General features: G+C 37.9%; 1 protein-coding gene across 1 annotated transcript in view; it reads right to left on the minus strand.

The window, feature by feature from the left end:
• The window catches only part of mthfd1l (methylenetetrahydrofolate dehydrogenase (NADP+ dependent) 1 like), a 46,148-nt gene that overhangs the window by 17,968 nt on the left and 836 nt on the right, over window positions 1-27,344 (minus strand). The window contains exons 2-21 of the mRNA XM_030129220.1: window positions 26,432-26,516; window positions 26,203-26,253; window positions 26,053-26,106; window positions 24,649-24,773; window positions 23,600-23,700; window positions 22,279-22,415; window positions 21,927-22,017; window positions 21,117-21,184; window positions 20,925-21,022; window positions 20,005-20,178; window positions 18,905-19,041; window positions 18,331-18,377; window positions 17,789-17,896; window positions 17,070-17,144; window positions 16,554-16,656; window positions 14,047-14,123; window positions 12,521-12,661; window positions 11,106-11,174; window positions 6,230-6,341; window positions 1,172-1,311 (exon numbers count right to left, since the gene is read on the minus strand). Of these exons, the coding sequence (XP_029985080.1) occupies window positions 1,172-1,311; window positions 6,230-6,341; window positions 11,106-11,174; window positions 12,521-12,661; window positions 14,047-14,123; window positions 16,554-16,656; window positions 17,070-17,144; window positions 17,789-17,896; window positions 18,331-18,377; window positions 18,905-19,041; window positions 20,005-20,178; window positions 20,925-21,022; window positions 21,117-21,184; window positions 21,927-22,017; window positions 22,279-22,415; window positions 23,600-23,700; window positions 24,649-24,773; window positions 26,053-26,106; window positions 26,203-26,253; window positions 26,432-26,516 (1,993 nt within the window). The remainder of the gene's footprint in view (window positions 1-1,171; window positions 1,312-6,229; window positions 6,342-11,105; window positions 11,175-12,520; window positions 12,662-14,046; window positions 14,124-16,553; window positions 16,657-17,069; window positions 17,145-17,788; window positions 17,897-18,330; window positions 18,378-18,904; window positions 19,042-20,004; window positions 20,179-20,924; window positions 21,023-21,116; window positions 21,185-21,926; window positions 22,018-22,278; window positions 22,416-23,599; window positions 23,701-24,648; window positions 24,774-26,052; window positions 26,107-26,202; window positions 26,254-26,431; window positions 26,517-27,344) is intronic.

Below are 27,344 nucleotides of genomic sequence, written 5' to 3' on the forward strand. Positions count from 1 at the left end.
AATCAAATCTAGCACATATTTCTCTACTGACACAATTTTTCCTCATTTACTGTATGAAGATGTCACTCGTGTTTATTTGTTCTTCACAGAGGAATACAAACATCAGAGTTTCGTACTCAAACTAGAACTATTTATATGAGAGGATAAAAACATCAATGTACAAAAGTGAAGACGGACGGAAACAGCCAAACCACACAGAAGAGACTCTAGGTTAAGCATTACAAATAACCCTTGGTCCGACTGTGGGTTAAAGTGAATGGGAAGACTGTAGCGTATACACTGTCTGTACTGTTGACTGACTATATAAAAAGTATTGTTCATCAATGCTGATTGAGTTACCTCTCTAGAGTATTGGCAGTTCTTTTCATAGCCAGGGAAAAGCACGTTACCGTTCCTTTGGGGTAGTCACGTGCTAATTTAGCTCGTTTAAGACATTAATGCCATTGATTATTTAACACAGAACAGACTGTACATGGAAAATCTGCAAAACAAATACAAGTACTGGATGACAGGCCTGTGTGATATGAGAAAAAGCTGTGATGTGTTATAACAGTGCTCAATGTGGTTATGACGGTATGTTGTGCAATGAAGATATAAACACTGAAGTGCATAGATTAGTTATACAGGATGAAAGTGAAGCCAAATGGTGGAAATGTATAATCCAAGGATCAAGTGCTCCATCTGATTGGTCAAGTATTTGCATGCATACATGGGTGTGTATACAATTTATTTATTATATTAAACTTTATTTAACATGGACAAAAAATGACTAGTTGAAATGAAAAATCGCTTTTGCAAGAGTGTCCTGGCCAAGAAAACAGCAGAAGTTACAGAAAATAGATATTTCAGCCATATATCCACACTAAAAATAGGCATAAAACACAGTATTTATTCCAATTCAGATAGTCTTGAGATGTGTGTTGAAAATATAACTCATCAGTCATCACTAGAAGTCACCGTGATCAAGTAAAAACAGACAGTAGAATGTGAGGTGACAGAGTATATATATATATATATATATATATATATATATATATATATATATATATATATATATATATATATATACATATATATATACATATATACATACATATCTCACTGTTTTGACTATGGCTTTTTTGTTGACTTTGCCGTCTTATATAACCTGTTATGTGTTGAAATAACTTACGTTTGGGCCTCCACCGTGCATCTTCAGGGCTCGGACGGTTGCAACCAGCACCACCACATTAGGCCTCAGTCCTGAAGCCCGACATTTAATGTTAAAGAACTTCTCCATTCCGATGTCTGCTCCAAAACCAGCTTCAGTCACTGCAAGGTAAGGTTTACATTTAAGGACGTAACGGAAAGCAAAACAAAAATGATTTCAATATGCATTTAATGTTACTGATGTTTAACTGAGTATGACCTTAAGACCTTTTAATGTATGTATGCACGTTCAATGAGACGATGTTAAAGAATCATTGGAGGCAAGTTCAGCTGTGTTTCTGTGTAAACAGTAACACCGTGATGAGTAATGGGTTCACTGTAAGGGCTCTAGAAGAGACAGAGGGCCTCTAATACAGACGGTCCTACACACAGGCCTCTTGAACAGGATCCAAACAAAGCAAATAGTCCATCTGGAGTGACGGCCTTGTTAAGATAAGGTTTCCTGTTACTTGTTGTGTGTATGTGTGTGGGACTGTCCACATGTGCAGGTACAGGCCCATTCTCTGTGGCACATTTTGCATGTTGAATCCAGGTGACAAAAGAACAGAACACCACCATGCAAACTAGAAATCGACTGAAGGATAAATGTTTCCGTCTCTTGTTGCGTTTCCTTCCTGTTGCTAGTTGCCAGTCAGTATTTATCAAGAGTCCAGTTGGGACATTACATTTTGTGACTTGATGAAAAGGCCAATAAAGCACTGAAGTGCAGCGTGACCTTCTGTGAGTCACAGGAAGGGAGTTTGATCTGATTTTATCACAGTAGTCTGACTAGACATTGACATGCCATTAAAATCCTCCTCCAATAAAAATTAATTCAAAACTCAAATTGTTTTAGTATGTTATCATTAAAATGCCAAAAAAAAAAAAAAAAAAAAATCTGATGATGCTCACTAGTTACCTTTCTGCTGTTTGGGGGAAAAACATTATTCCTTGAGTCTCCACATACCATATCTTAAATGAGTGTAAAGCTACAAATATTACAGGTATTGACATAAGTATATGATTGAAAATATCAACTGAGATAAAGGACGCAGCTCATTTTCTGTGCAGCCTGCAGGTCGGACATAATCAACTGCTAACACACTTAACATTTAATTTAATTAAAAGGTTAACATGAAATAATACTAGGAAGCATGACAAGAAGCAAATATAATTAAGGTAATAAATTATGTGCCTATGTTTCATGTGTGCATGTGTGGGTGTGGGCTCAGATTTGATCTATGAACTAAAGGCAGTTAAACTGTCACAGCTATAACAATACCAATCCCTTAGCAAAAATCAATGATACTACGCTGTAGGCACATGGAAAAGTATTTAACTGTAGTTTGATGAGATATAGTGCTTGAAAAATAAATGACTAAGAAAGTCAACAGAAAAGAATTAGTAATAAGGGCATTAAGGGCTTGAGCAGATGTCTCTAAGGTTTTCTGCTTCGGCGAAGGGAAGCATTTCAATGAAGAAAAGAATCATCCTTTGTTGGTAATAGAGAATAGCCAGAAGGAGTGAAATAAAGAATGTGAAAAAGAAAGAAGAAAAAGTAAAGGGCACATAGGATTTAACAGGTTAAGGGAATAGAAAAAATAGAGAAAAGGAGAAAAGAAAACACAAATCCTGAGAGCAATGGATGATGATGATTATGATGAACATTATTTTGAACATAAGTAGGAACAAAATGCAAAGGTGAATGATATTCAGACAAAAAAAAAATCATCAAAAATACTGAAGATACTTCGCATGAAATAACAGTAAGTATGACAAGACTTCCACAACCACATTACAACGAGCAGGAGCTTGACCCCAAAGGATGTCATGAGGAAACACTTGCATACTTCCTGTTCTGTGGGACAACCTTGAACTGCCCAGAGCACAGGCTGTTTTTCAGTGAAAAGGGAGCTGGATGAGATTATTGCCAGTGAAAGCATTTGTATTGGCACCTCTGCCAATCTAAATATCAACATAAGCGGTTGAAAAGTAGGCTACATCAACACTACATACTACTTCTGTGCATACTTCTCATAATAATATATGATCTGTTTTGGAAAAAAGGTAAAAACCCTTGTTCATCAATTTCACAGTTTAATTTCACAGATAATGAAAGTGATTAACAGCAGAAAAACAGATAAATCTTCACATTTAAAGGTCTTTTTAGTTGGTGGTTAAAAAAAAAAAAAAAAAAAAACAACAACATTGTTTTACATGGTCAGTGTGTAGTCATTTCTAAGTAGCCACTTCTCTACAACAGGAATGTTTGGCTGCTCTAGTTTGGGGAGGCATTGCGGCGAAGGAAATCATATGGTAAGCTAGTATCAGGGGTTATCTGCGTTTAGTACTCCAGACTGGTAATGATACAGGAATCCCTCACATCTGGTATGTGGAATTCAGCAGCCCCTTCCAAAAGCAGCATTTCTCCATTTTGAGTCCAGATTCCAAAAACCCCACAATAATATAGAGCATGATGAAGCACGGCCATGAGTATGTTCATACACACCCTACACCCCTGGCTGAGTTCACAAAGAGTTCACTGACTTTATTTGAGCAGAGCTTGAAAAGAGAATTAAACACTATATTAATAAAAAAAGACAGTGATGTGGGGACAACAAATAAATTATAAATCAGATGACCAAAACTTTGGGGGATTGTTTAACACTTTATCATTCCTTTGAGAATACACTGGAATGAAGCCAAGTACAGCACATGCCATGTGGACGTTTATTACATATCGTAGGCCTCCCTCTCCCCTTGTTTCCTGCCTGTCGCCTATAAAAGGCAAGACTGCACAAAATTATTAAAACAGTTGTAAATTAACAAGGCAGAGCCCTAACAGCTTTCAAATAAAGCCAATTTTACATGGATGCACAGGTAACTGATGGCTGAAATTGCTATCAGCAAATAATTTATATGCTGTGTTATCTTATAGGTTGTTTCATACAGTCGCGGAGAAAATTACTAGATCTCTACTAGATTTCTTCAATTTCTTGTTCATTTTAATGCCTGGTACAATTAAAGATACATTTGTTTGGACAAATATAATGATAACAAAAATATCTCATAAGAGTTTAATTTCAGAGCTGATATCTAGGCATTTTCCATGTTTTCTTGATAACCTAAATCACTTCAGTTCTTGCAGAACATCAATATCTATGGCACTGTACTGCCAAAAACAGTGCTTTTAGGCATTCCATGTTTTCTTTTCTGTCTGTTTTAGTCACATGATACACACAGGAGTTAGTACTTGATTCCATAACCATTGTTTTTTATGACTTTGCATGGTCTAATAATTTTTTCTGTGACTGTAAGTGCTCATTCAAAGACATTATGATGAAAATTTTAAAGACTCTGAGAGAAAAGGACAAAAAATATCAAAAGGAAAATGATATTATACGGTTATTGGCCAATTTTTCCACTTTAAGCATCTGTATCAGTTCCAAATTTTGGAAATAAAAATTAGAACATTGTTAGTTACTTTGCCTTGTAAAGACATTCTCCTACTTTAGTCAGTTAGTGCATTAGGGCTGAACAATTTGCAAAAAAAAAAAAAACATATATAAAAGCAGTTACATGAGCTGTGAATAATAAGTGATGTGATCTTGGTGGGTCTGCACCAAACAACCTGTTCCCTTATGTTTGGAGAATATGATGAACCACCTCTGTGTCATCTATGCTTCTTTCATAATATGTTAAGACAAATCTAACATTAATCAAAATCACAGGTGCTGTGATTTCAATATTACATTTCACCATATTGTCATTTTGATCATATTTCTATATTAGTTGTGTAGCCCTTCTGTGCATACTCAAATTACTACATGGTTATGGAACTACATTTTTTGGTTTCAGCTCCACATAAAGCAGATCTAATAATGTCACCAAATAGCTAGTTTTCTAACCTGACTGAACTCTCCCAGCTGATTTCTTGCCAAAGAACACAGCAAACCTATGACAAGACCAGATCACACAAACAGCTGAGTTGTTGTGTCATTCTGTCAGAATTAGCTGTCATGTTTTTGCCCTTTCGACTAGTTTGGAGCAAAGCTGGTAGCATCTGGGAAAGGAGCTGAAGGGGAGCTGAGTGGTGGTGGTAGTGGTAGTGGGGGGGCAATACATGCATCCCAGCTGCTGAGGGGAGGAAAAGGAGGGAGGCTGAGTTCCTGGCATACCTGGGAGTCAGGTAACAAACACACAAGTCAAGGGAGGGAACAGACAGATGGAAAACAAGCAGGGTAGAGAGGTGAGGGAATAAAACACACATGAGCCTCTCTGTTTCTCTGCTCCGGTGTTGTGAAACCCAACTCTGCCCATGCTGCCTACACATACACCCAGGTCACAGATGTTGGCTTGTGTACATGTTCAATGTGCTCCAACATCTAACCTTTCACTTCTACTTGTTACTGCCATTAAAAGTCCCAGATCAGATTTACATTTACACAGACACACAGTGATATAAGCCAGGAAAGAACAAAAACTATGAAGGACCGCACCTGACAAGCTCCGATGAACTCGGAACACACAAAACAAAACACACACACACACAAATTCCAAACATTTTTCTGCAGGCAAAGTAAATGAAGATGGAGAGAGAGCAGCAGGATAGATAGACAGATAAAAATTGAAATACTCAAGTATGCTTTGACGTTCAGGGATTAGTGTGGTTTACTCTAAAGCATTCCAGTGGCTCTTAAGATTATCAATCTACTTCCTTCCTTTCTCCTGTGTGTTTTATGCAATACGTCTACCAGTTTTCCTAGAAAGTTACACAGTAGACTGACGCCAAAGTAGTACAGCAGCTGACCAGAGGCAGAAGTAAAACTAGGAGAAAAGTGAGCCAAAGGTTGGAAAGTAATCTTAAGATCATGACAGCAAGAAATGTAAATGAATGTTTAATGTGTCCCGAAAACGTTTAGATCCTAAATTTGTGATTCAAACTGTACACTTAATGGCTTTTCATATGCAAAGTTTTGGTGTGTGTGCATCTTTGTTGTATTGTGTGTGTGATCTGTATGCATAGGCCGGGTGCTCTTACCCACAAACCCGTCTCGTCCAACCAACTTCAAAGCCAGCTTGTCTGCTAGCACCGAGGAGTTGCCATGGGCGATGTTGGCAAAAGGCCCAGCGTGGACAAACACTGGTGTACCCTGGGACAATTAGAGGGGCACACAAAAACACAGGATGAGCTGCGAGAAGTGTGTAGCCCACAACAACTCACCCAACCGAAAATAAATGAGGGCTAAACACTTCTTTGATACTGATCCACTTTATGTAAATACAACACCTTTTATTCAACTTCCAGGGATAAATATTCAAGTGCGGTTGTTTTTGTCAAAACATTAGGAGTAAGTTAAGAGGTACTTGATGTGCGTGCCAGTCTGAACCACATGAAAAAAAAAGCACTACTGATTAAACTTTGTGCATCCCACTGACAAGTAGAACAGATTGTACACTGTATATACAAAACATGATAAATCTGACACTGAGCTCGTTTATATGACCATAAAAATCCAATAACTGGGAGGATTCAGATGTGTTTACATGGACTTCAGAAATGCGATAATCGAAAAAGCCCTGGTTTAGACATTTCGGTCCATTATTGGATTTCTTTCGAAGTATGTACGCACATAGCGATAGTGGACTCCAATGTCCTATCATCGTGTTCTACTCATGTTTGACAACATCACTTCAGCTTTCCACGATTACACTGTTTTGGCATGTGCAGATGTAAAAGAACTAAATAAATCAGATTAACAGGTCTACATGCATGAAGACGTTGGAGTTTTGGGAAGAAATCCATCCATGTCCATCTGATTTCTCATAACCAGATTACTGCTGTTATCCTATAAAAATGTATCAGATGATGCTGTTGACATGATCACTTGAATAATTTGATAACTCCAGAAATCAGATAAAGATTGGAGTATTAGTGTGCATGTAAATGGGCTCAATGAAAACACAATATTGACAACAAAAATACAGAAACAGTACGCTCAGTTAGTACAGGGTAGCTCTGAGAAGCAGGTTCATTGTTTCAGGTTTTGCTTAACTTACACTGAACTGTTCATATCTACAGAGGAAGCAGGTTGAATTCACATGTCGCCTGTGATATGCTGTTATGTTTCTACAGTAGCGCAGACCACGTCGTGGTGTCTCAATCTTAGTGTATTAAGCAATGTGATCACATCACTCAGGATGCAGGCTAATGCTAGCTCTAAACCGGGCCAAGATTATATTGGACTAAATTCAGCTGATTTTTTTCACCCCCTCAGTGGGATGAAACCGAGCTGCTCCTGCTCCGACTCCCCACTGCTGGCCTTCAAGAAGTAACGGCACTCCAACCTCAGTTATGAATTGTCCAAATATATTCTGTGGGGTGTACCCAGTTCACAAAAGACAGGAAATCAAATAATATGGTTGCCTAGGCAAGGTCTACTCCTCAAGATCACAATCCTTCCGCTGCGCTTATAACAGACTTAAAAAGGGAAATCACTGTGAAAACCGGTCAAGAAGAAAACTGGGGAAAGCAGAGCGAGCCATTGTTACGCTGCATGTGAATTCTGTGAGACGGAGGAAAAAGGAAGGATGGGAAGGCCTTGCACAATTTTCTAAGCTTTTGTTTGCATACCTCTTTCTGCCTACATAAACAACCTTCCCTCAGAGGAGTTAACAAGGTCCTGACAAATGGTGCATTGGTCTTTGTAAACTGTGATCTTAGAGATCAAGCAAAAATCTAACCGCATGTTGACATTAATTGGTTAAAACAGAAACCAACATCAAGTAAAGGAAAGGAAGACCGACTGTCACTTTGGTGGTAAAAAATGTAAGTGTCAAAAGCACTTTTACCTCCGGATTCTTATGTAAACTCCATTCACGTCACGCATTACGTGGATTAACATGGATTACGTGTGTGCTTAAACTGGGTCAAGTTGAAGTTCAAGAGTTTTCAGTTTTAACACATAAAGGAAAAGTGATTCAGGAAATAAATTAGCCACAATACGTTGACTAAAGTGGAAATAAATGAGAAGTTTGTGAAGTGAAGGAAAAGAAGTGAACAAAAACAGGAAGATGGATATCATGTCACCATTTCCTCTTTTGGTGAATCTCAAATATTATCTAATATCCCAGCTGCAAAACAGTGCTCAACCCTATATATCAGCCTAGATATTCAACCAGAATGAGGATCTAAGTCATTTTAGTTCAGGGGCCACATATAGCCCCATATGAACTCAAGTGGGTCAGACCAGTGAAAAAAAAAAAGCAAAAATACATTATGTAAATGTTTATATCTACAAAGTATCCTTCACAAAATGGGAATAACATGAACAACCATGAAAAACCTGTGATTTATTAAGTAAAATAAGACCAATTTTAACAATATTATGCCTTTGCTTATCATTTGCACATGTGCATTACAACTTAGAGATCACAGTGGCTCTACAAAGACACAAAACATTTAGTAAGAGGCAAAATATTACTAAAATTGCACTTACTTCTCTTAAGACATTCCATGTTGTTGATATTTGTTCAAGTTATTCACTTTTTTAATCAAAAGATGGTTTATAAGTGTAAACATTTTTACGTAATTTAAGTTTTTTACACTGAAACACAGTAAGAAAAATTGGAGTTATCATTATTTACAGGTTATTATCTTAGTATTTTACTGGTCTGACCCACTTGAGATTAAACTGGGATGTATGTGGCTCCTGAACTAAAATGATCTGAACACTCTTAATTGTTAATATCATCAGTGTACTTTTCGGATTTTACAAATTCATCCCACGGGCCATACTGGACCCTTTGATGGGCCAGTTTTAGTCCACAGGCCGTATGTTTGACACCCCCGATCCAAGATTTAATAAATGGAGCCACAGGTCTGTCTATGCTATGGTCTGTGTCTCTGTTCAGGAAAGATGCATGGAGTCGACTCTGTGGGACTCCACGTAGACAGGATGTCAGGAAAAACACACAGAGACTGGGGTCTGGATAATAGGCACGTACATTTCTTTTCCTCTTATGCTATGGCTCATCTAGACCTAAACCCATCTGAAACAACACAGAAATGGAAGATCTAATACAAAAACATTTCACCTTCCACATGGCAGCTTTATTCTCATGTGTATGCCTGTATTGAAAACATACAATCACAAATGAAGAGGCCACAGAGGGCACCAATGGTCAACCTTGATGGAAAATTCTCATCGAGCTCTGAGGTCTGGACAGTCCCGATACCAGCTCCCCGACCAGAATCACAGGAAAACCACACAGGAAGCAGTTTCACACAACAGGGCCACAATGTTTCCTCTGAAAAAAACTGAGAGTAACCAAATCTCTGCTGCATACAACACTCCACTCCCTCTACAACCTTAAAAACACCCAACGTGGGAGTCTGTGTTTATTTTCCCCACCCATAAACCACATAATCAAGCTTTCTGTTCTAACCAACAGAGAGCACACAAACACAAAGTATTTCTTTGAGAAAAAGAGAAACACAAAGCTCTTATCGGGAACGTGACTGCTAACATTGTGCATTTTGTAAACTTCATTCAAATCAATCCAACAAAAGGTATGCACTGAACTGTCAATGCAAATGAAGAATTTCAAGGAACTTTTCAAGAAAGTTCCAGGAAGTATGACAAAAAACATTTAAATATCTAACTGTGTTGAAATAAAACATAACCGCTCATATTTGTAGACAGAAACCACCAATTCCAGGGCAACAAAAACACAATTGGCATTTTTTGTGACTATACACCAGGGTTTCTTTTTTTTTTTTTTTTTTTGGGGGGGGGGGGGGGGGGGGGGGGGGGGGGGGCTACGTAATTCTAAAAGTAATGTGACAGATCTGTATGAGGAGGACATGGTGGGTTATATAGCTCTATAGATAGAGCTGTGAGAAAGTCAAGATCAAAGTGTGCTCCACTCACCTTGTCATTGACTACCTGTGCCCCTGCCACCCTCCCGTTAGTAACAACACTAGTCGCTAACGCAACCAGATGCACGTACGACAATGCAAACTTAATTACATAAATCTTACTCAACAGACCTTTACGTATGCATTCATGTGTATAGTTTTCCTAGTTTTATGCTTCATTGTGGTTTTGGCACAGTGTTTATTGGGTTTTTTTTAAAACATGTATTTGACATTTTCTTCTATTAACCAAGAGAACAAGTTACAAACAAATAAGGCACATAAAGAGTATATACGTATGTAAAAATACACACAAAAAAAACAACAACTAATAATATTAAAAGGAGAAAAAAAAAAACAATGTTTATTCTAGTTTTAAGAAATCTAACTATTGTAAGATGTCTTCGCTTAAGAAAAAAAATGGCTACAAGAATATTTGCCTTCATTCTCATTGAGCTATGCCTTCACTGCACAAACAACTCCGAGTGTCAAGATTAGCATCATTACCATTTAAGATAAAGCATATAATGGGTGTATTTATGTGCACGTAAGAATAGTTTATGTGCCTGTGTGATCTTATATCTCTTCGTCTTACAGTAATGCATTAAAAGCTAAATGAAAGCCAGATGTTGTGAGAGGAGAAATTATGGTAAAAGTCGTTAAACACAAATTAAACTGTTTTTTCACTGCTGTTGGCCAAGATGGTATGAATCTGGACCACACTGTTTCCTGTCAGAGCGCTCCACCTGTCCTCAACTCGCTGCTCAACTGCTATTAAGATAAAGAGCCATGGGAGGAAAAGGTCAATCTATCATGCTTTTTTAAAAGCTCTCAAAGGAGCGCTCTTTATCATTCTTTCTTTTCACTGACAGCGGAGGTAGAGGAAGGTCTAAGTGTGCAGTTTGGATGTCCCGGTGGAGATCTATTTGCTCCAGCACATATTTACACTCAGTTCAGCAGAGTAATGACGTCTTAAGAGGGGGCTGCGTTCATGTCTCACCTCAAGGGTCTGCATCAACGTAGGTTTGATGGCATCTTTCATTAACACAGCCAGAGCTCCACTCACACCCTGACAAGACAAGAGACAGAAACATTTGGGGGATTAGCAAGAAAAGGTTAACAAGAAAATAAGCCATCTTTCTAATACCGAAAACTATACTAATGCTGATCTACATTGTGGTCATCTGTTGTATTATAGATGCTAAAAAGCATTATAGTCCATTTGCAGTCCTTGCTCTTTTATACTTTACCACTACAGGGTGTGCTTCCTACAATAAGCTGTGTCAGCAATCTGGGAAAAACTAACATATAGTATATACGCGCAGTAACACACTCTATCCCCTCTGGGGCTGCCTTAAGGGGTGGTGATGTTATTGCATCCTGGCTAATCAGAAAGACTAATGTAACTTTATAGGGGATCCTCCTTTTCAGCTCTGAAACAACGCAGGCTGCAGTCCTCTGTGGGAAACCAGAGCAGCTGACCCTGCACAGGGATCAGGTGAGAGGTGCAAAATCTCTGCTTTACATCTTAATACCTGGTTACACCTCAAATAGACATGTTAAGATGAGCTGGAATGCAAACATTTCTCTGCTGCAACTCAAAGACATATCAAACCACAATATTTTTTATCTTAATGGGGTCATATTCTGCTAAAGTCACTTTTATTAGTCTTTGGTTCATTTATTTGGGTATTTAGGGCCCCTAATAGTTCCAAAAGTTTGAATTTGAACCCTCCAGGTGCTGCAAAGCTATCTTTATATTCATTTTGTCAAAAATTAAGTGGATTTCTACAACCTGTTTCAATTCCTGCTTAACTTGTTAAGTCTATAACTAGTTACGTCACGACATTTGCACATATAAGGTCAAGACTTCCAAAGAACATTTCTCCGAGTACACCAAAATTGTCAGTTTATTGTAGTCCATACTGAAAATATGTCCAAACTTCAAGCCAATTACCTAAAATGTTCAGTTGTTGGTTGAACGGGAAAGAGCAGCACAGCCAACAACCTGGAGGGGGTGGGGCATGAAGTGGCTCATTTGCATTTAAAGGACCAGCACTCAAAATGACCTTTCTGGTGTTATTATTCAGAAATAGGGTTGAAGATGGGCCTGTGGAGTTTAATTAATGAATTCAGACCCAAACATAGGATTTACAGTTTATGTAGACCACAGGGAAATGTTTTAAAATGCATAATTCCATTTTAAAAAAGCAAAATATCACTCCTTTAAGTAGCACAAAAAAAGCAGTTATCAAAAAGTCAATCTGGATGCATCCTTGATTAAAATATATCTACTCAAACCATGGGAAACACTAACTGGTTCAAAAGATGTAACCAAGATCCCAAGAACCCTGAACAGACCTGGTCCAAGAACCACAACTAATTTGGTGGAAAGGGCCTGACAGTAACACTCACCAGATCCTCTGCAGTGACAGGCTGTCCACGGCGACTGGTCCCCACCACCATACGTGCCAGTCTGTTTTTCATGTCCTCTAGACTGTCTGCCAGAGCCAGGATGGCCATGATCTCACTGGCCACCGCAATGTCAAATCCAGTCTACAAAAATCAGTCACAACATTAAGCACAATGGCAACACATTAACACTGTCATTCTATAGAGATTGAAGCTGGTGGATCTTAGGATTTTTCCAGCTGCTTCAAATACATGTCAAACATAAAATTCTTTATTACTATAGTTCATTAACCAGGAATGTTCAAGGATGCATGACCTTATTGAAAAAAGTGTTTCATTTTTCAGTTGTTTGAAATGGTGGCCAACAGAACTCAACACACTGCATCTTAAGAAAACACATAAATATCTCCATCAAATTGACAACACATGCACAACAAATACTCACTATACAAGTATTTAGGGTACACGCGCTGTCAAAATGATAAATAGGTTTTTAAAATCTGCTTCTTTCTGTCTGTTTGCATATGTTTTAAGTTGTAGTGCACTGAGATCTTTTGGTAACAATAATTTGATTTCATTTGCATAAGTATTTTGTTTTCAGAAGCTTTTAGGATGATTTTTGTAGCAAAAAAAATTTAAGACAGAATGAAATGCCTTGATCATATGATTATTGGAGCCACATGGAAAATCTATGTAAAACTTAGAAACTGTTTAGCTAATATCTATGTGTGGTAACGTAAAAGAAACAGACAGGGAGGAAGAGAGAAGGAATGAGTACGGAAACCCAAAGTAGTCTTCATTTCACGTAACAAAAAGAGAAACATATCTGAAACCGCATCAATCCACCAGGGAACACAACATTTCGATTCCCACTCCCAGTGATAATACCCTGAGGAGGTATAGTGTATCCTGCACTGGAGGAAAGTGGAGGGCAGAGAAAAGAAAGGGAAACAGAATGGATGGACTGATGGCCATAAATGTAAGCATATGCTGAATTAGCTTAGAGGCCATTCCAGGTGTGTGTGTGTGTGTGTGTGTGTGTGTGTGTGTGTATGGGTGGGTCATTTTCCCCTTTCTTTAAACATTTGCTTTCACTTAAGTCCTCTTGCTTCCCATTGAGGTGAAGTGTTTATTTACAGGATTTCATTTAGCTGTCATTACTACAGACATATGGGTGAAATACATCTGGGCTTTATCATGGACAGAGGAGAAGGGAGTGAAGGGGGGGGGGGGGTCTGTGTGTGCATGAGAAACTCAACTGCAAGAGTGACTTGGTGAGTGGGTGGGTTATACTGTCTGAGCACATAAAAACACAGGCATTACAAAAATGTTCACTCATGTAGATGACACTCCTCCCTCAGAACCTACGCAATGGAAACACTCACAAAAAACGCACAGAACAAGAAAATATTTGCACTGAATAGAAACGTGACCCATTGTGACTTGCGGATTCATCAGGTCAATACAGAAAAAAGTGCTTAAATTTTGGTAAAATATCTGAAAAGATGAAGTAAAAGGTACAAACATACCTCTCTGATCTGCCCTTTCTCAGTGCTTGCTTGGCCAACTGTGATCTTCCTCAAGAAACGGTCATTGGTATCAACAACTAGAAAAAAAAAAGTTTAATATTCAACAACAGTTTTCATATGACTTCCGACTAAATCAGACAATCATGAATGACTCTATCATTCCTATATTGACTGTCTGGAGAAATAAATTTTGTTAAATACGAGTCAGATGTCAGTCAGATGGAGCATACATTATCAAATAAACATAAACTGATACAAGCATAAACCTCCGGAAATAGCATAAATATTGTCATTTCAAGGGGATTTTCTCCCATTATAGACCATTGTGAGTCTGACCATAGCATGTGATTAATTTGTCTCATCTTTATTTTTTTCTGGCTTCTGTTTAGTTTTTATAAAGACAGCCTTAGCCCCTTTTCCACCAACATTCCCAGAAACTTTTATAACAGGAATTTATTTACCTGGATAAAAAAAATTCATGGTAATCTGTGTTGTTTGCGTTTCCACCGCATCTCAAAGTTCCAGACTCAAAGTCCCACTGAATTAATTTTAAGCATATTCGACAAATACGTTTGACAACATCCAGGCTCTTTTGAGTGTATTCAAATGGACAAATGATTGCAATGCACTTGTAGGAGCAAGAATGCACTCAGAAGAGCGTATTTGGCAAATGAACCTTGTCATCTACCCACTTGTTGTAGCTTCTCCTCTTTGGCTCCATTTTCCAAATTATCAAAACACATACGAATTGAAGCATGTTCTTAGTGGGTGAATGGAAATAGTTGCAAGTGTTTTCCACAAATCAGCATTCTTAAGCACACAGCCCCACCCCTCAAGAATTCTGGGGAATCTGAAAAGTCGTACCCCTCTACTAGGAACTTTTTCAAGGAAAGTTTGGCGTCGACTGAAAATTTTTCACCTGGGTCATTTCGGTGGTAACACATCAAGGCTTTTCAAGATCACAGGTAAAGTTAAAGTTCTCGGCAAAGTTGATGACAAACAAGAAGAAAACTCCAAGGCACTAAAATGCCTTTATTCTCACAGCATGGTCATATATAGGCCTTAAAAAACACTTCAAGCCTTCATCACTTTTTGACTTCCTACTTGAAGCTGAAACGCGTTGAAGTGTTTTGTAAGGTCTATATATGACCATGCCGTCAGAATAAAGGCATTTTAATGCTTAAAGAGAGTGCCTTGGAGTTTTCGTCCTGTTTGTCATCTACTTTATGAACCCCTTTGTCCAAAGAGCCCCTCGAACAAACACTTTTTTGGGTCCTAGAAGCATTCCTTTCCATGATTTTTCTCAGTAAAGTTATTACTGTGAAAAAGGGGCTCTGGTGTCATTTCTTGCAATTCTAAAGCCCAAACTATCAAGTGTTTTCATGCTGTTGATGAACTAAATATTTGTTCAGTTTCAACCAGTCCAAGATCAGCTCTTTTGGTTGGACATAAGACCGGCTGTTTGGTTTGAACCAGTTTCACACCTGCAAATCTGGTTCTGATAAAGTTGCAAAGTCCACAGTCCATGGTGTGAAAGCCCCTTTAACTTACTGATTGGAATTCTTGTGCTTTCAACAGCTTTAGAACGACACAAAATATGGGCATTGGGAAAGAGAGTAAGGGATTTATATGCAGTGAGCTTTGCATCTAACTAGGAGTCAAACCAGGACTCGCTGCTCAGGGCATTTGGGCCCATGTGGTATGAGCTTCTACCACTCAGCTATCAGGTCAACATAAAGAAAGATTCTAATCTCTCATTGTTAGTGAAAGTGAAAAACATAATATGTTTCATTAACAGTCACACCCACATAACATGAGCTGGAAAATGTGTTTTTAATCTTCAGGGTTGGTCTCTTAAGAATGCCCTCTGAAGCCACTGGAGTAAATATCCCATCAGTCATAGCAGCACCCAGCTGGTTGTTCTCACTGACAGCTTTTAAACCAACACAGCAACCACTGTGGTAGCTATTCACTCCTACTACTCACACATTTATTCTCCCTGATTGATGACCGCATCACTTTATGTTAGTGGTGGACGAACAAAAGGTCCAGATCTGACAGAACCAGTTTTGAGAAATGATAAACCCACTGTTCTGCAGGGAATAATACTTTTACAATTCGGTATCTTAAATAAAGGAAAACATCTTCTAATTAAAGACTTCATGTGACATACTTATGCCACAATGGAAGAGTGCATTTATACCACGGGATGTTTGTCGAAACTTCTTTCAAGAAAATTAAATTTGTGTGATAGTCAGCATATTGGGTTTAATGCTTTGCAAAAAAAAAACAAAACACTAGTTGATTTGAAACAATACTAATGTTTCTTTATGAGATATAAGTGTAAAAACAAAGTAGAAAATAAAACACTTTGTTATTTGACTTGGGAAACAGTAACATCACATTAATGCAAAATTTCACTCATATTTTCCATCATGTCAGCCAAGCTGGATGGAAAATGTAACCAGAAAAGAGGTGAAACTAATTTCCTACACTTGTAGTGATACCTCTCTGCCAGGTGATCTTTGACGGGTCAAGGTCCAGACGCACAAATCTGCTGACCTCCTGTGGTGAAAGCGATGTGGGTTCCGTTTTATTGATGCCAAGACGCTGAAATGAAAGGAAAAAAGAGGAAGAAAAAAAATTAGCCATTCCTCTGTCAATGTTTTGAAGAAGTGATGGTTGCTTGAGATTCTTGGCTTTGGCTCCATGTGTATACAGATGTTCCCTGATTGTTTCAAAAGAGACAAACACTGAGTTGACTTATGTTCCATCATCTCCCTCCTCCATTTCCATAATGTGCATTCTTTAATACGTCATAAAGTTCCATTACTCATGTCATTTAAAACATAAGGGCCTCATATGGCATTAAGACACATGATGAGGCAAAGGCAGAGAATAACCTTTCAAGACATGCTAAATGAGGACCCCTGGTGGAGAAATCTAGCTTTGAGAGCCCAAGTCAAGCCTTTTTGGCCAGTAATTGCTGTTCCCATTAGTGATTCTGTAGTGTTTAGACTTACCTGTAGCCTGGAAATCTGGATGGGGGAAAATTTCCTGACTCCATTCACAGACGGGACCAGTCTATTGAACAGGGCCTATGGAAGTATGACATAAAACTCATGAAGCACTGCTCATTGCAAGGATACTCAACTGAGTTTACATTCTGAATGGTGCACTGATCATTTTGCAATACACAGTGAACATAATTTGATTAACCCAAGGATTTTTTGGTTGAAATGTAACAAACGAATTTATAACTGCAATGCAATTAGAGTAAAACATCTGATTTCTTAGCCGTATATGAAATGTGGCAAATCTTTTCCCTAGTTAATTTTAAAACACATAAAAAATGTCAAAAAAGACAATCAGCCCATCTGTTTATTAATTTCATCTAACCAGTTTTGTATATTTACTAAATGGCCACCTTTGTCAAGTCATTTTTGCGTGGCCTCTAATTGTTTAAAAAGATTTCACTTTTCTTAAAAAACTATTTTGACACATCTGGGGTGTATCCTGTTTACATCTGTCTACACAATACAGCTCTCTTCAGACAAGTAATTTGGAGAATTAATGATGATCATATTTTCAAACTTAAAATATCATTAATTTCAAGATTTCAGCTACATACAGTACACGCATTGACATAATCTATGCTAAATTAGTACCATTAACATCTTAAAACATAGATATTCCATTATTATCAATAAATTATTACTGTGTTACATAATAAAATGGTCACCTTGTCCGACTGAGTTGCCTCATGAAGCATCCTGGCATCGACAGCTGCTGCCACCAGGTTATTCGCTGCTGTGATGGCATGAATATCACCAGTCAGATGGAGGTTGAACTGAAGGTCACAGAAATATGTGGACAAAAGAAGAAGCAGTGAAATGCTTAGATCAAACACACTAAGGTATGAGCAATCAGAGTAATGGAGTCATACTGATGGGTCAGATGAGGGTAAAGAAACAGATTCAAATGTTTAGATAATAATCCACTGACATTCTACAAAAGTCTTTAAATATATTATGACATTTATTTTCTTTCTGTATAGCACTGTTTATGTAATGTTAATGTATTAATGAGAAGAAATGGTTTTTGTTTGCTTCCTTGTGTAACCTGTGTGTTGAACTTCTATCATCCGTGTTATGCCACAGCTCCAGGGGTTGTGTGCATGTGGGAATTTTTGTGCAAACTGGTTTGAGTTTATACACCTCTAAGATCTTTGAAGCTGGAGCTCGTCCTGTTAGGACTCATTAAGCATATGTCTGTGTAGCTTACCTCCTCCATGGGGATGACCTGGGCATATCCCCCTCCAGCGGCTCCCCCTATGCACACAGAAGAGGTGGCGCAGTTAGCGGCTGACAGACACACACAGACACACAAAGGAGCAGTGCTGTGCACTGGACTCTGAGTGAACCTCTCCACCCCAACACAAAATGTAGGAGGGGTATGAAATGCTAGCCCCATGCTGACAATGACAGCAAATTACAAAGTTACTTGATACATTCCCAAGTTCTGGTTTGGTCAGTGGCCTTTGTCTTTGAATTCTTGCTCAATGTATTCAATAGGAAGCAAAACAAAATCAACATTATTATTTCAAAATAAAATGCTCCATTTGAAACACTCGGGAGTTGTCTTGCATGAAAACACGTCATCTATTACAAAAGTTATTTGGTGTCAGTTTTCTTACAAAACACTGTTTCAATGTGAAATATCAATCTTCTTCTATAAAACAAGACATCACCATGCAGTCATGGACACTTGGGACGCATGAAGAGGTTAAAAAACATAAGTAGGACACACACTTGAACATGCTGTATACAATGAACAGGTCTAAGTTAGTCATCCTGACCTTTGACCCCAAAGGTGGGTCCCTGGGAAGGCTGTCGCAGACAAGCAAAGGAGTTGAGCTTCAGATGAGCAGAGAAAGCTTGAACCAGGCCAATGGTCACGGTGCTTTTACCTTCTCCCAATGGGGTCGGAGTAATGCTAAAAGAAGAGAAGTGGAGAAAATACTTGAAGTGTTCTGTTGGCATATTTATTTCTGTCCTTAAACTAATCTCTATGGGACACATTTAAATAAACAAATGGAAAAACATGTTTAAAAGACATAAATAAAAGATTACAATCTACTCAAATCAATACATATGAAATAATATACTATTAACATCTCTAGTTTGATTTTTCTCTTGCACAATGAATACATACGAACTCTAATATACTCAATGATAGAGGTCAGTTAGATATCGTTTATGAAAATACACTTCCTATTTAGTTGGAACAATTTGTTTTCAAACACATTCTTCTTTTAATTCCAATTTATATACATTAATCATTAACTTTGACCAGGTGCAATGATTATACGCTGAGTCTACTTACACTTTATCAAGAATAAATCACATTATCACAATCATTTCATGAGAAGGGGTAAAAATATTTTTTCCAGCTTTATGGGCAACAGTGTACATTACCAATCTACACAATTCTATAGTTACATGTACTTTTCCACTGTCAAAACAATGTTGAGTGTAATGCATTTTGCATCCGAATCTCAGATCAAAATAGCAAGATAATGTCAATCACCTCAAACACTGACAAGTCGTGTTAGCAAAAGGAAGCAACACACAATCACCAACAGACACAAGAAATAAACTACTGAAAATGATAGCACGAATAAACACACCATTGAAACATTTTTTGAAAATCTGTTTTTATGTAGTTTTTACCTTTTTACATTGTAATGTAATTTTTATTGTATTGCATCTTTTAGGCCATTTTCAGGATAGGGCATCTCTTAGGTATTTTTTGTCTCACAACTCATTTTCTGTTGCTTTTGTCTTAGCTGACACCTCTCCTCAGAATTTAACATGGATTTTGTGTGAACGAAATGTGTCACTTCCTCCAGATATTTGAAACTCATTACAACTACATTTAGCAACTGGACACACTCACCCAGCGACCAGTACGTAGTTCCCATCGGGCTGTGTGTGGAGGCGGTCCAACAGGGACAGACGAACTTTGGCTTTGTTTCTGCCATAGGCTTCGAGTTCCCCTGGCAGTAAACCGATCTCCTCTGCCAGCTGTGTGACTGGTTTAGGTGTTTGAGCTCTGGAGATTTCTATATCACTGACATAGAACACACACAAATCTTTTTTTTTTTTTTTTTTGTTTTTAAACCTATGCAGTGACAAGCCACTACGGGCAGAGTTAGCCTGATCTTCAGATGCAGATCAAAGTGTCATGCAGGGTTCGTACACATTTTCAATTTGTCATTTCAAGCACTTTTAAGGGTCATTTTTAATTTTTTTACAGCACAGAACCTTATTGCTGGGGTAAAATACATATCTACATGAAGACATATACTCATAATTATTTTTTTCACTTCTTATCTTAATGATATATATTGTATTATACAATAAACATCTAAAACTATGTTTTACAATAGCAAAAAATTTAGAAATTAAAAAGGAGAACAAAAACAAACATCCAAAAAAGGGAAGCCACCTGGTGTTCTTCAGACACACTCGCACTGAGACAAAGATTAAGATAAAAATTTACCCGGAGTCTATCTCATAGCACCCGCTAATTTTCTTTTTTGACATAAAGTTTTATTTTTCAAAATGTATCACCTCTTTGTAAGTAGCTTTGGCTTGCAATCTAACCTGGCAGAGTTAATATTAAAAATTAATAAATAAAATCACATCACAGAGTTATAATTGCAAGCACTTTCAAGCACTTAAACTAAAATTCAAGCACCTTTCAGACCTTGAAAACATAGTGTTTTTAAGGATTTCAAGCACGTGTGCGAACCCTGGACATGACGGTGCAGATTTCCCGTTCAGAGATCGATTAGTACTGGTATTAGTGAGTACCTTGGTACAGGGGTGAGGGTCTGCAGTTTGAGGCTCCTCAGCTGCCAGGGTCTGTACTGCTGCTCCTGGAGCCACCGACTGCTGCTACGCACTGCATTCTAAGATAAATAGTAAGAACAAGCAGAAGAAATTGAGAAAATGCACCAACAACTTCGGCATCCAGATAATAAGAACAAATAAACAGAGACGAACCTGTATTCTGTACGCTGCAGTGAGATATCTTAAGCCCAACTTTGCGGATGTCTCCATTTCATCTTCACCTTATAAATAAATAAATAAATACATACAGTTAATATATGATGAATAAAGTGTGCATAATCAAACATTTTATGAGAGTGGAGACAGACTGATAAAGTGCATTGATCACTACTGCCTTCAAGACCGATTCAGTAGAGGAAGCCAGAAATGAATCTATAGAGACTCACAGATCTATTCTCCACTTAAAGCTTACTTACACAGCAAAGTCTTAATTAATGCACTAGAGGTCAATAGAGAGTAAAGATGGACTGATTCATCTGTATCAATAAGACATTATGCAAAATCCCTGGCTCTGATAGTGATAGATGACTAATGTTTAATATCAGAATCCACAACTGGATTTACTGACTTTGAGGGAAAGTATGAGTTCACACCTAAGACAAGCTATTCTAATTTGATTTACAGCTTTAGAGATTTATTTATTTAGGCATGTGTTACTTGAATTGGCAACTGATTGATTAATTACCCATCAGGTTTTTCTGCTCCACACTATTATTATTCTTACAGTCTTTAAAAATCCACAATTGCTAAACTGCTGATAGAGATCAGGGCTGGGATTAAATAATTATAGAAATGGAAACATTTAATATGCAAACAGCACTCCATAACAAAACAATGAAGCAATGAATCATCCATCATCTGTGCTTCACCCTCTAACATCTATACAATCTGTGACAGTCATGATATATGACATATTCATAGGACTATATACTTAGGATACATAGGTCTGCAGGGTGAGCTTACAGCGAATGACAGCAGCCCCTGGTCGAACCCAGGTGGGCGGGACATCAATATCCCCTTCTCCTAACAGCACCACAGCATTGGCTTCCATCACCTGGAAAATGAGGAAAGCATTGAACATACACTCATAAAGCAAAACAGAAAAAGAAGTGCAGATGTTGTAGCTCTACTTTTGACATTCATTATTTTTCATTAGAAATAAGCAGAGACTGCCCCCATGTGGTGAACTAATCAAACTGCATGTTTGGTAGAACTCAATAGTAATGAAATGTGATGCGACTAATGAAGACAAATTTAATAAACTGTTCAGGAAAAAAACCTCTACAGTGAATGTGTATGGTGAGAAAATAATCACCTGTCTTTGTAAGCTTGCTGAGCTCCACTGACTCTTGAGTGCTACCATTCCACTTCCCTCTATCAGGCACTGAAGGGCAAACCCCAGGGGTCCTTCAGATCCAACCAACAGCACAGTTTTCCCTTCCAAAGGAGCATCTAAAGAAACATTCAGAATTCAACATCATGACATGACACTTTATCCGTCAAGTGCCCTGTTTTAAGAGAGACCCACTGGTTACATGTTAAGACATGATCATGAATACAGTCCCAGAGTCTTCAGCTTTTTCATAGCTGCAAATGGGTAATAACAATAATATTCAAGATATGTTGTGTGTTGGAACTTTGCAAGAGGTGTTAGGGAATCTCTGGTTCCATTAGTGAAACTAGAATAGCTGTGACCTCCTGTACATCTCCCCTTTGACCCCTGCCCTCTGAACCAGAGGTTGTACCTAAAGATGGTCCCTGTTTCATCAGCCATTCTGTTGGTGTGCCTCATAGAGCCATTCACACTAAGCAAATCTTGATTTTTTTTTTTTTTTTAAATCTAAAAGCAGTGAGATTATTAGCTCCCCTTTTTCATAGAAAATGTTCTAACTTACCATAATCAAGAATCTGTGAAAAAAAAGTTTTTCTTTATTTTTATATAGCATATAAAAAATAAATATATGCATATGCAGTATATCATCTTTTGGCATTTATGCTAAAATTGTCTAGTACTATAAAAAAGTAAACCACTTTCATTTCTTGCATACTACCTGCCAAAATAATAAATTACAAAGATTATTACATGAGCTGTAGGAAATTGATAGAAATAGCGCACAAATTTCATTAACCACTGCTCTGTGAAGCTCTGTTAACAATTTACGTACAGCTTCTTAAACTTACTCAGATACAGCCATTTCCATATAAATAAAAAGACTGTCTCCATAGACATGTGACAGGATTTTCCCTGGCATTACACGTAAAGCACACGTGTTTTTGTCACAACATCTGAGCCAAATAAAAACACATTTTGCTACCATTTATGGGTGTACTGGAAATACTGCTTACTTTACCAACATCACAGATTTGTTTCCAGTTAAAGATTATTATACAGAAACCATATTTAGTTACATTTAAAACATAAATGAATTGGAATTAATCATTTTAATGGTCCAAAATGAATGGAATTTGTTGTCAAATTACAGCAAACCCAATCTCAACCAAAGCACTGAAGTCTCTCTAAAACAAGGAAAACCCAGTTTGAGTACTGCTGCAGCTGTACAATTGCATTTTCTGGAGTAACAATGATATCTGTAGTAATATCAACTTCTGTCTGATTTAATTTTCCAGAAACTCACCATGTTTCTCCAGCAGATCTACAACAGCACTGGCTACCGGAGGCACAAAGCCTTTACTAAAGTCTCCTCGTACCAGACGGCCCATGTTCAGGTCTGTTATCCTGGTGATAAAACAAAAATAGACCTGAGTAAAATTTCACCACTGGAAACAGGTTCATCACCAAAAATAAGTCAGAAATTTACATTATTACAATACATAAAGTGTAACCACAAAGAAGAAAATGTTTTGTGAATTTCTTTTAGTTGATTTGTCCTTGAATGAACTGATCCTACTTGATTAATGTTGATTATGAAGGTTGCTGCAGCAATTTGTACCTTCACGAAAAGGTCACACGATGCATTTACTTCATCCTAATTATTTCCATCTGACTTTAGCCCAAATCAGAGACAGAGAAACACGTGAGGACTTTAAATGCATTAATCTCTGATGGGGCTCCAAAGCTCTCCACAGAGCTGGGTGCTGTATATAAATGTTCTTAGATGGATGATTCATTCATTCATTCATTTTCTGAACCCGCTTTATCCTCACTAGGGTCACGGGGGTCGCTTGGAGCCTATCCCAGCTACATAGGGGCGAAGGCGGGGTACACCCTGGACAAGTCGCCAGTTCATCGCAGGGCTGAACATATAGAGACAAACAATCACTCTCACATTCACACCTATGGGCAATTTAGATTAACCAATTAACCTATTAGTGCATGTCTTTGGATGGTGGGAGGAAGCCGGAGTACCCGGAGAGAACCCACGCAGACACGGGGAGAACATGCAAACTCCACACAGAAAGGTTCCACCCCCCGTCGAATGGTGTTGGAATCGAACCCAGGACCTTCTTGCTGTGAGGCACGAGTGCTAACCACTGCACCACCGTGTCGCCCATTAGATGGATGATGTTCAGTAGAAATATTGACATTTCAGTCCAGGAACAAGCTGCATAATAAATTAATACGTGCTGTTTGGAGAGGATAAGGTCTTAACTAGTGTGTCTTTATGCGTAAAATATAAGGTCAGCAGTTTGAATTCCACTTCTGCAAGATTCCTTTTTATTTTACCCATCTACGTCTTTCTCAGGTTTGAGTGCGTTGGCCACTCGACTGGTGAGGACAGAAGAGGGGAGTTGGAGGCAAACACCATGCACCCCGGGGTCCTCATTCAGCTTCAGCACTTCCTCCACAATCTACATACAGACACAAAGACATATTAACCCGTAAAGATCCATACAGGCGCTGACGACCAAAACCATCTACTGATCTAAAATGTTTAATACCTGTTGATCCACTAATCCTATCAATACATGTTATTCATCTTTTCATGGTTATCAGATATGACCCATTTGGACGTTCAGAGGCTCCCTAGTGAACGTGGAAACACTGTCATCTTCTGCAACACTAATTCACCAGTAAAACCCATGGAGTTGGATCAATGACAGTGGATGGACATACTGGGTTTATGTTAAGTGACTGATATATTCTGCACAAAGTCTGTTTTTTTCAGTTTTCCCTGTTTCTGATATAATAACCATCAACTATAATCTGAGCTTTTATGAACATCTAGATGATCAGTGAATTAGACAGAGGAAAATACCTGATTTTTACTGTTATACTAAATGGTGAAAAATCACTTAAGAAAAGTTAAATATAGAGAAAAAAACAATTTTGGAATTGCCACATAAGTAGCACTGGGTCTTTATGAGTTAAAACAGTGGGAGACACAGATGGAAACAAACGTATGAGCTGCAAAAGATGATATGGAGATACCTAGAATTCCCAGATGAAACATGACATTGCTGTTAGCAGAGTACAAGAGAAAGAGCAGAGGTCAAAGCTTTACAAAAAAAGGGCTAAAGATGGCAGTCCCACAAGGAGAGAAAAGTGAAGGTGATTTTTTAAAAGAGGAAAGTAGAGCAGTGGATCAGTAAAGCTGCGAAGTCGCCATAAGGGACTGTAAGATGAATCATCTACTATCAGCAGAAGTGACACTTGGCTAATCCCTGAGGCTTCCCTCTTAAATATACAGGCTCAAGAGTTATATACTGGTCCATGAGATAAAGAGCCCCCCCATGAAAGATGAAGTATGGGCTTTAATCATTTAGTATAGTTCTTTAGGTTTTTTTTTTTGTTATTTATTCTTAATTTTCAACAGTCTGATTTAATTTTAATATAAAACATAAGTACTGCAATTCATTCACAAGTTCTGGCATGGCGAATGATGAGTAAAGTCCTCATATCCCTTGCGTCCTTAATAGAAATGGACAGATTTATGGTTAAGTAACATGTTAATAAAATAAAACCTTGACTCAGCTATTGACTCATTACACTATCATCACAATCCCTACACAGACAAACGGCCAAAGGGATGGTAAATCATGCACTAGCTTGCTAAACAATGCTGGGGGAGGGAGAGCTTGTGTGCATGCATTTTTTTCTACAGAGGGATCTTAACTACACTTTACTTACCTCATCTTCACTACACTCTTTTGTCAGGTAGATGTGAGTAATGTTCAAACCAACCTGTAAACACACATGAAAAGCAGAAAATAAAAGTAAATGATCATAGACGTCTCTGATAAAGCCAAGAAAAACACTGTGAAAGAAGTAGAGAATTACCATTCCAGCTACTTTTTGATTGATTTCCAATGCGCTGTCATCTTCATCTGCCTTTGAAGTAAATTATAGAATTAGCACAAGAATGTGGACTCAGCAAAAGATGATAACGTTGGGGTCAGGGGTAAAGTCAGGTAGAACAGATTACATGTCAGTGAAATGTGCAAACATCAGACTACTTCATGCTTAAAGCAATCTGCAAGCTGTTACTTTGTGTTTTGGCTTTCAATACCTGTATAATGGCCAGGACAGGTTTGATGGTTGGGTTTCTTCTAAGCAGAGTCACCATTGCCTCCCTGGTGCTCTGAACCACCTCCCTATGAGAACAAATGATCTAGTAAGCAATATTTATCAGTGAACAACAACAAGCTGTTGATGTTTTACTGCAAATTAAACTGAAGAGTAACTTTGGTCCATTTCTTCCAGGTAACAGGATACAATCCTAGCTGCAACAAGGAATTAAACAAAGCAGCAACTATTAACCAACTAAACAAACTTACTTCACAGCTAATAAATTGGTCCTTTGAATGACATTTTTAACTATTTAATTTCAGTGTTTTTTTTCTGTCTGTCTTTCATGTTTCTTGACATTTGTCTCTGCATTTCTTCTTTATGTATTGAATGCCTTGACTTGTGTGGCAGGGGTAGAAAGCCAAGGTACATTTTCCAACACTGCAGGAAAATAAAGTGAATCTCATATACAAATTAATCAGCAACTATTTTGACAACCAGTAGTTTTTGGTTTAAGACAAAAAAGTCACAATTTTCTGAATCCAGCTTCTTGAGCAGGGATATTGTCCAGTATCTTACATCTTCTGTGAGAATAAACTGAATATCTTTGTATCTTTGTGGCAAATTATGACATTTGAGGACATTATGCTAGTCTTTGCTCAAATCTATTCTCCATTGTCTGACATTTGATAGACTAAATCATTATTTGATTAATCAAAAGGCATCACTAAAGGTGAATACTATAAATTCAGACAAAGATGGTGGGGTCTTTTGGGCCCTGTTGCATACATCCGATGTGGGAGGAGCCAATGTGTCCAACACTGAACAATGAGTGGACTTAACACACTGACCTATATATTGAGACAAATGTAAACAGTGTGAATTCCATAAAAAATCCAACTCACTCAGTTAAC

The sequence above is a fragment of the Sphaeramia orbicularis genome, chromosome 24 (assembly GCF_902148855.1).
Source record: "Sphaeramia orbicularis chromosome 24, fSphaOr1.1, whole genome shotgun sequence".
Classification (NCBI taxonomy): Eukaryota; Metazoa; Chordata; class Actinopteri; order Kurtiformes; family Apogonidae; genus Sphaeramia; species Sphaeramia orbicularis.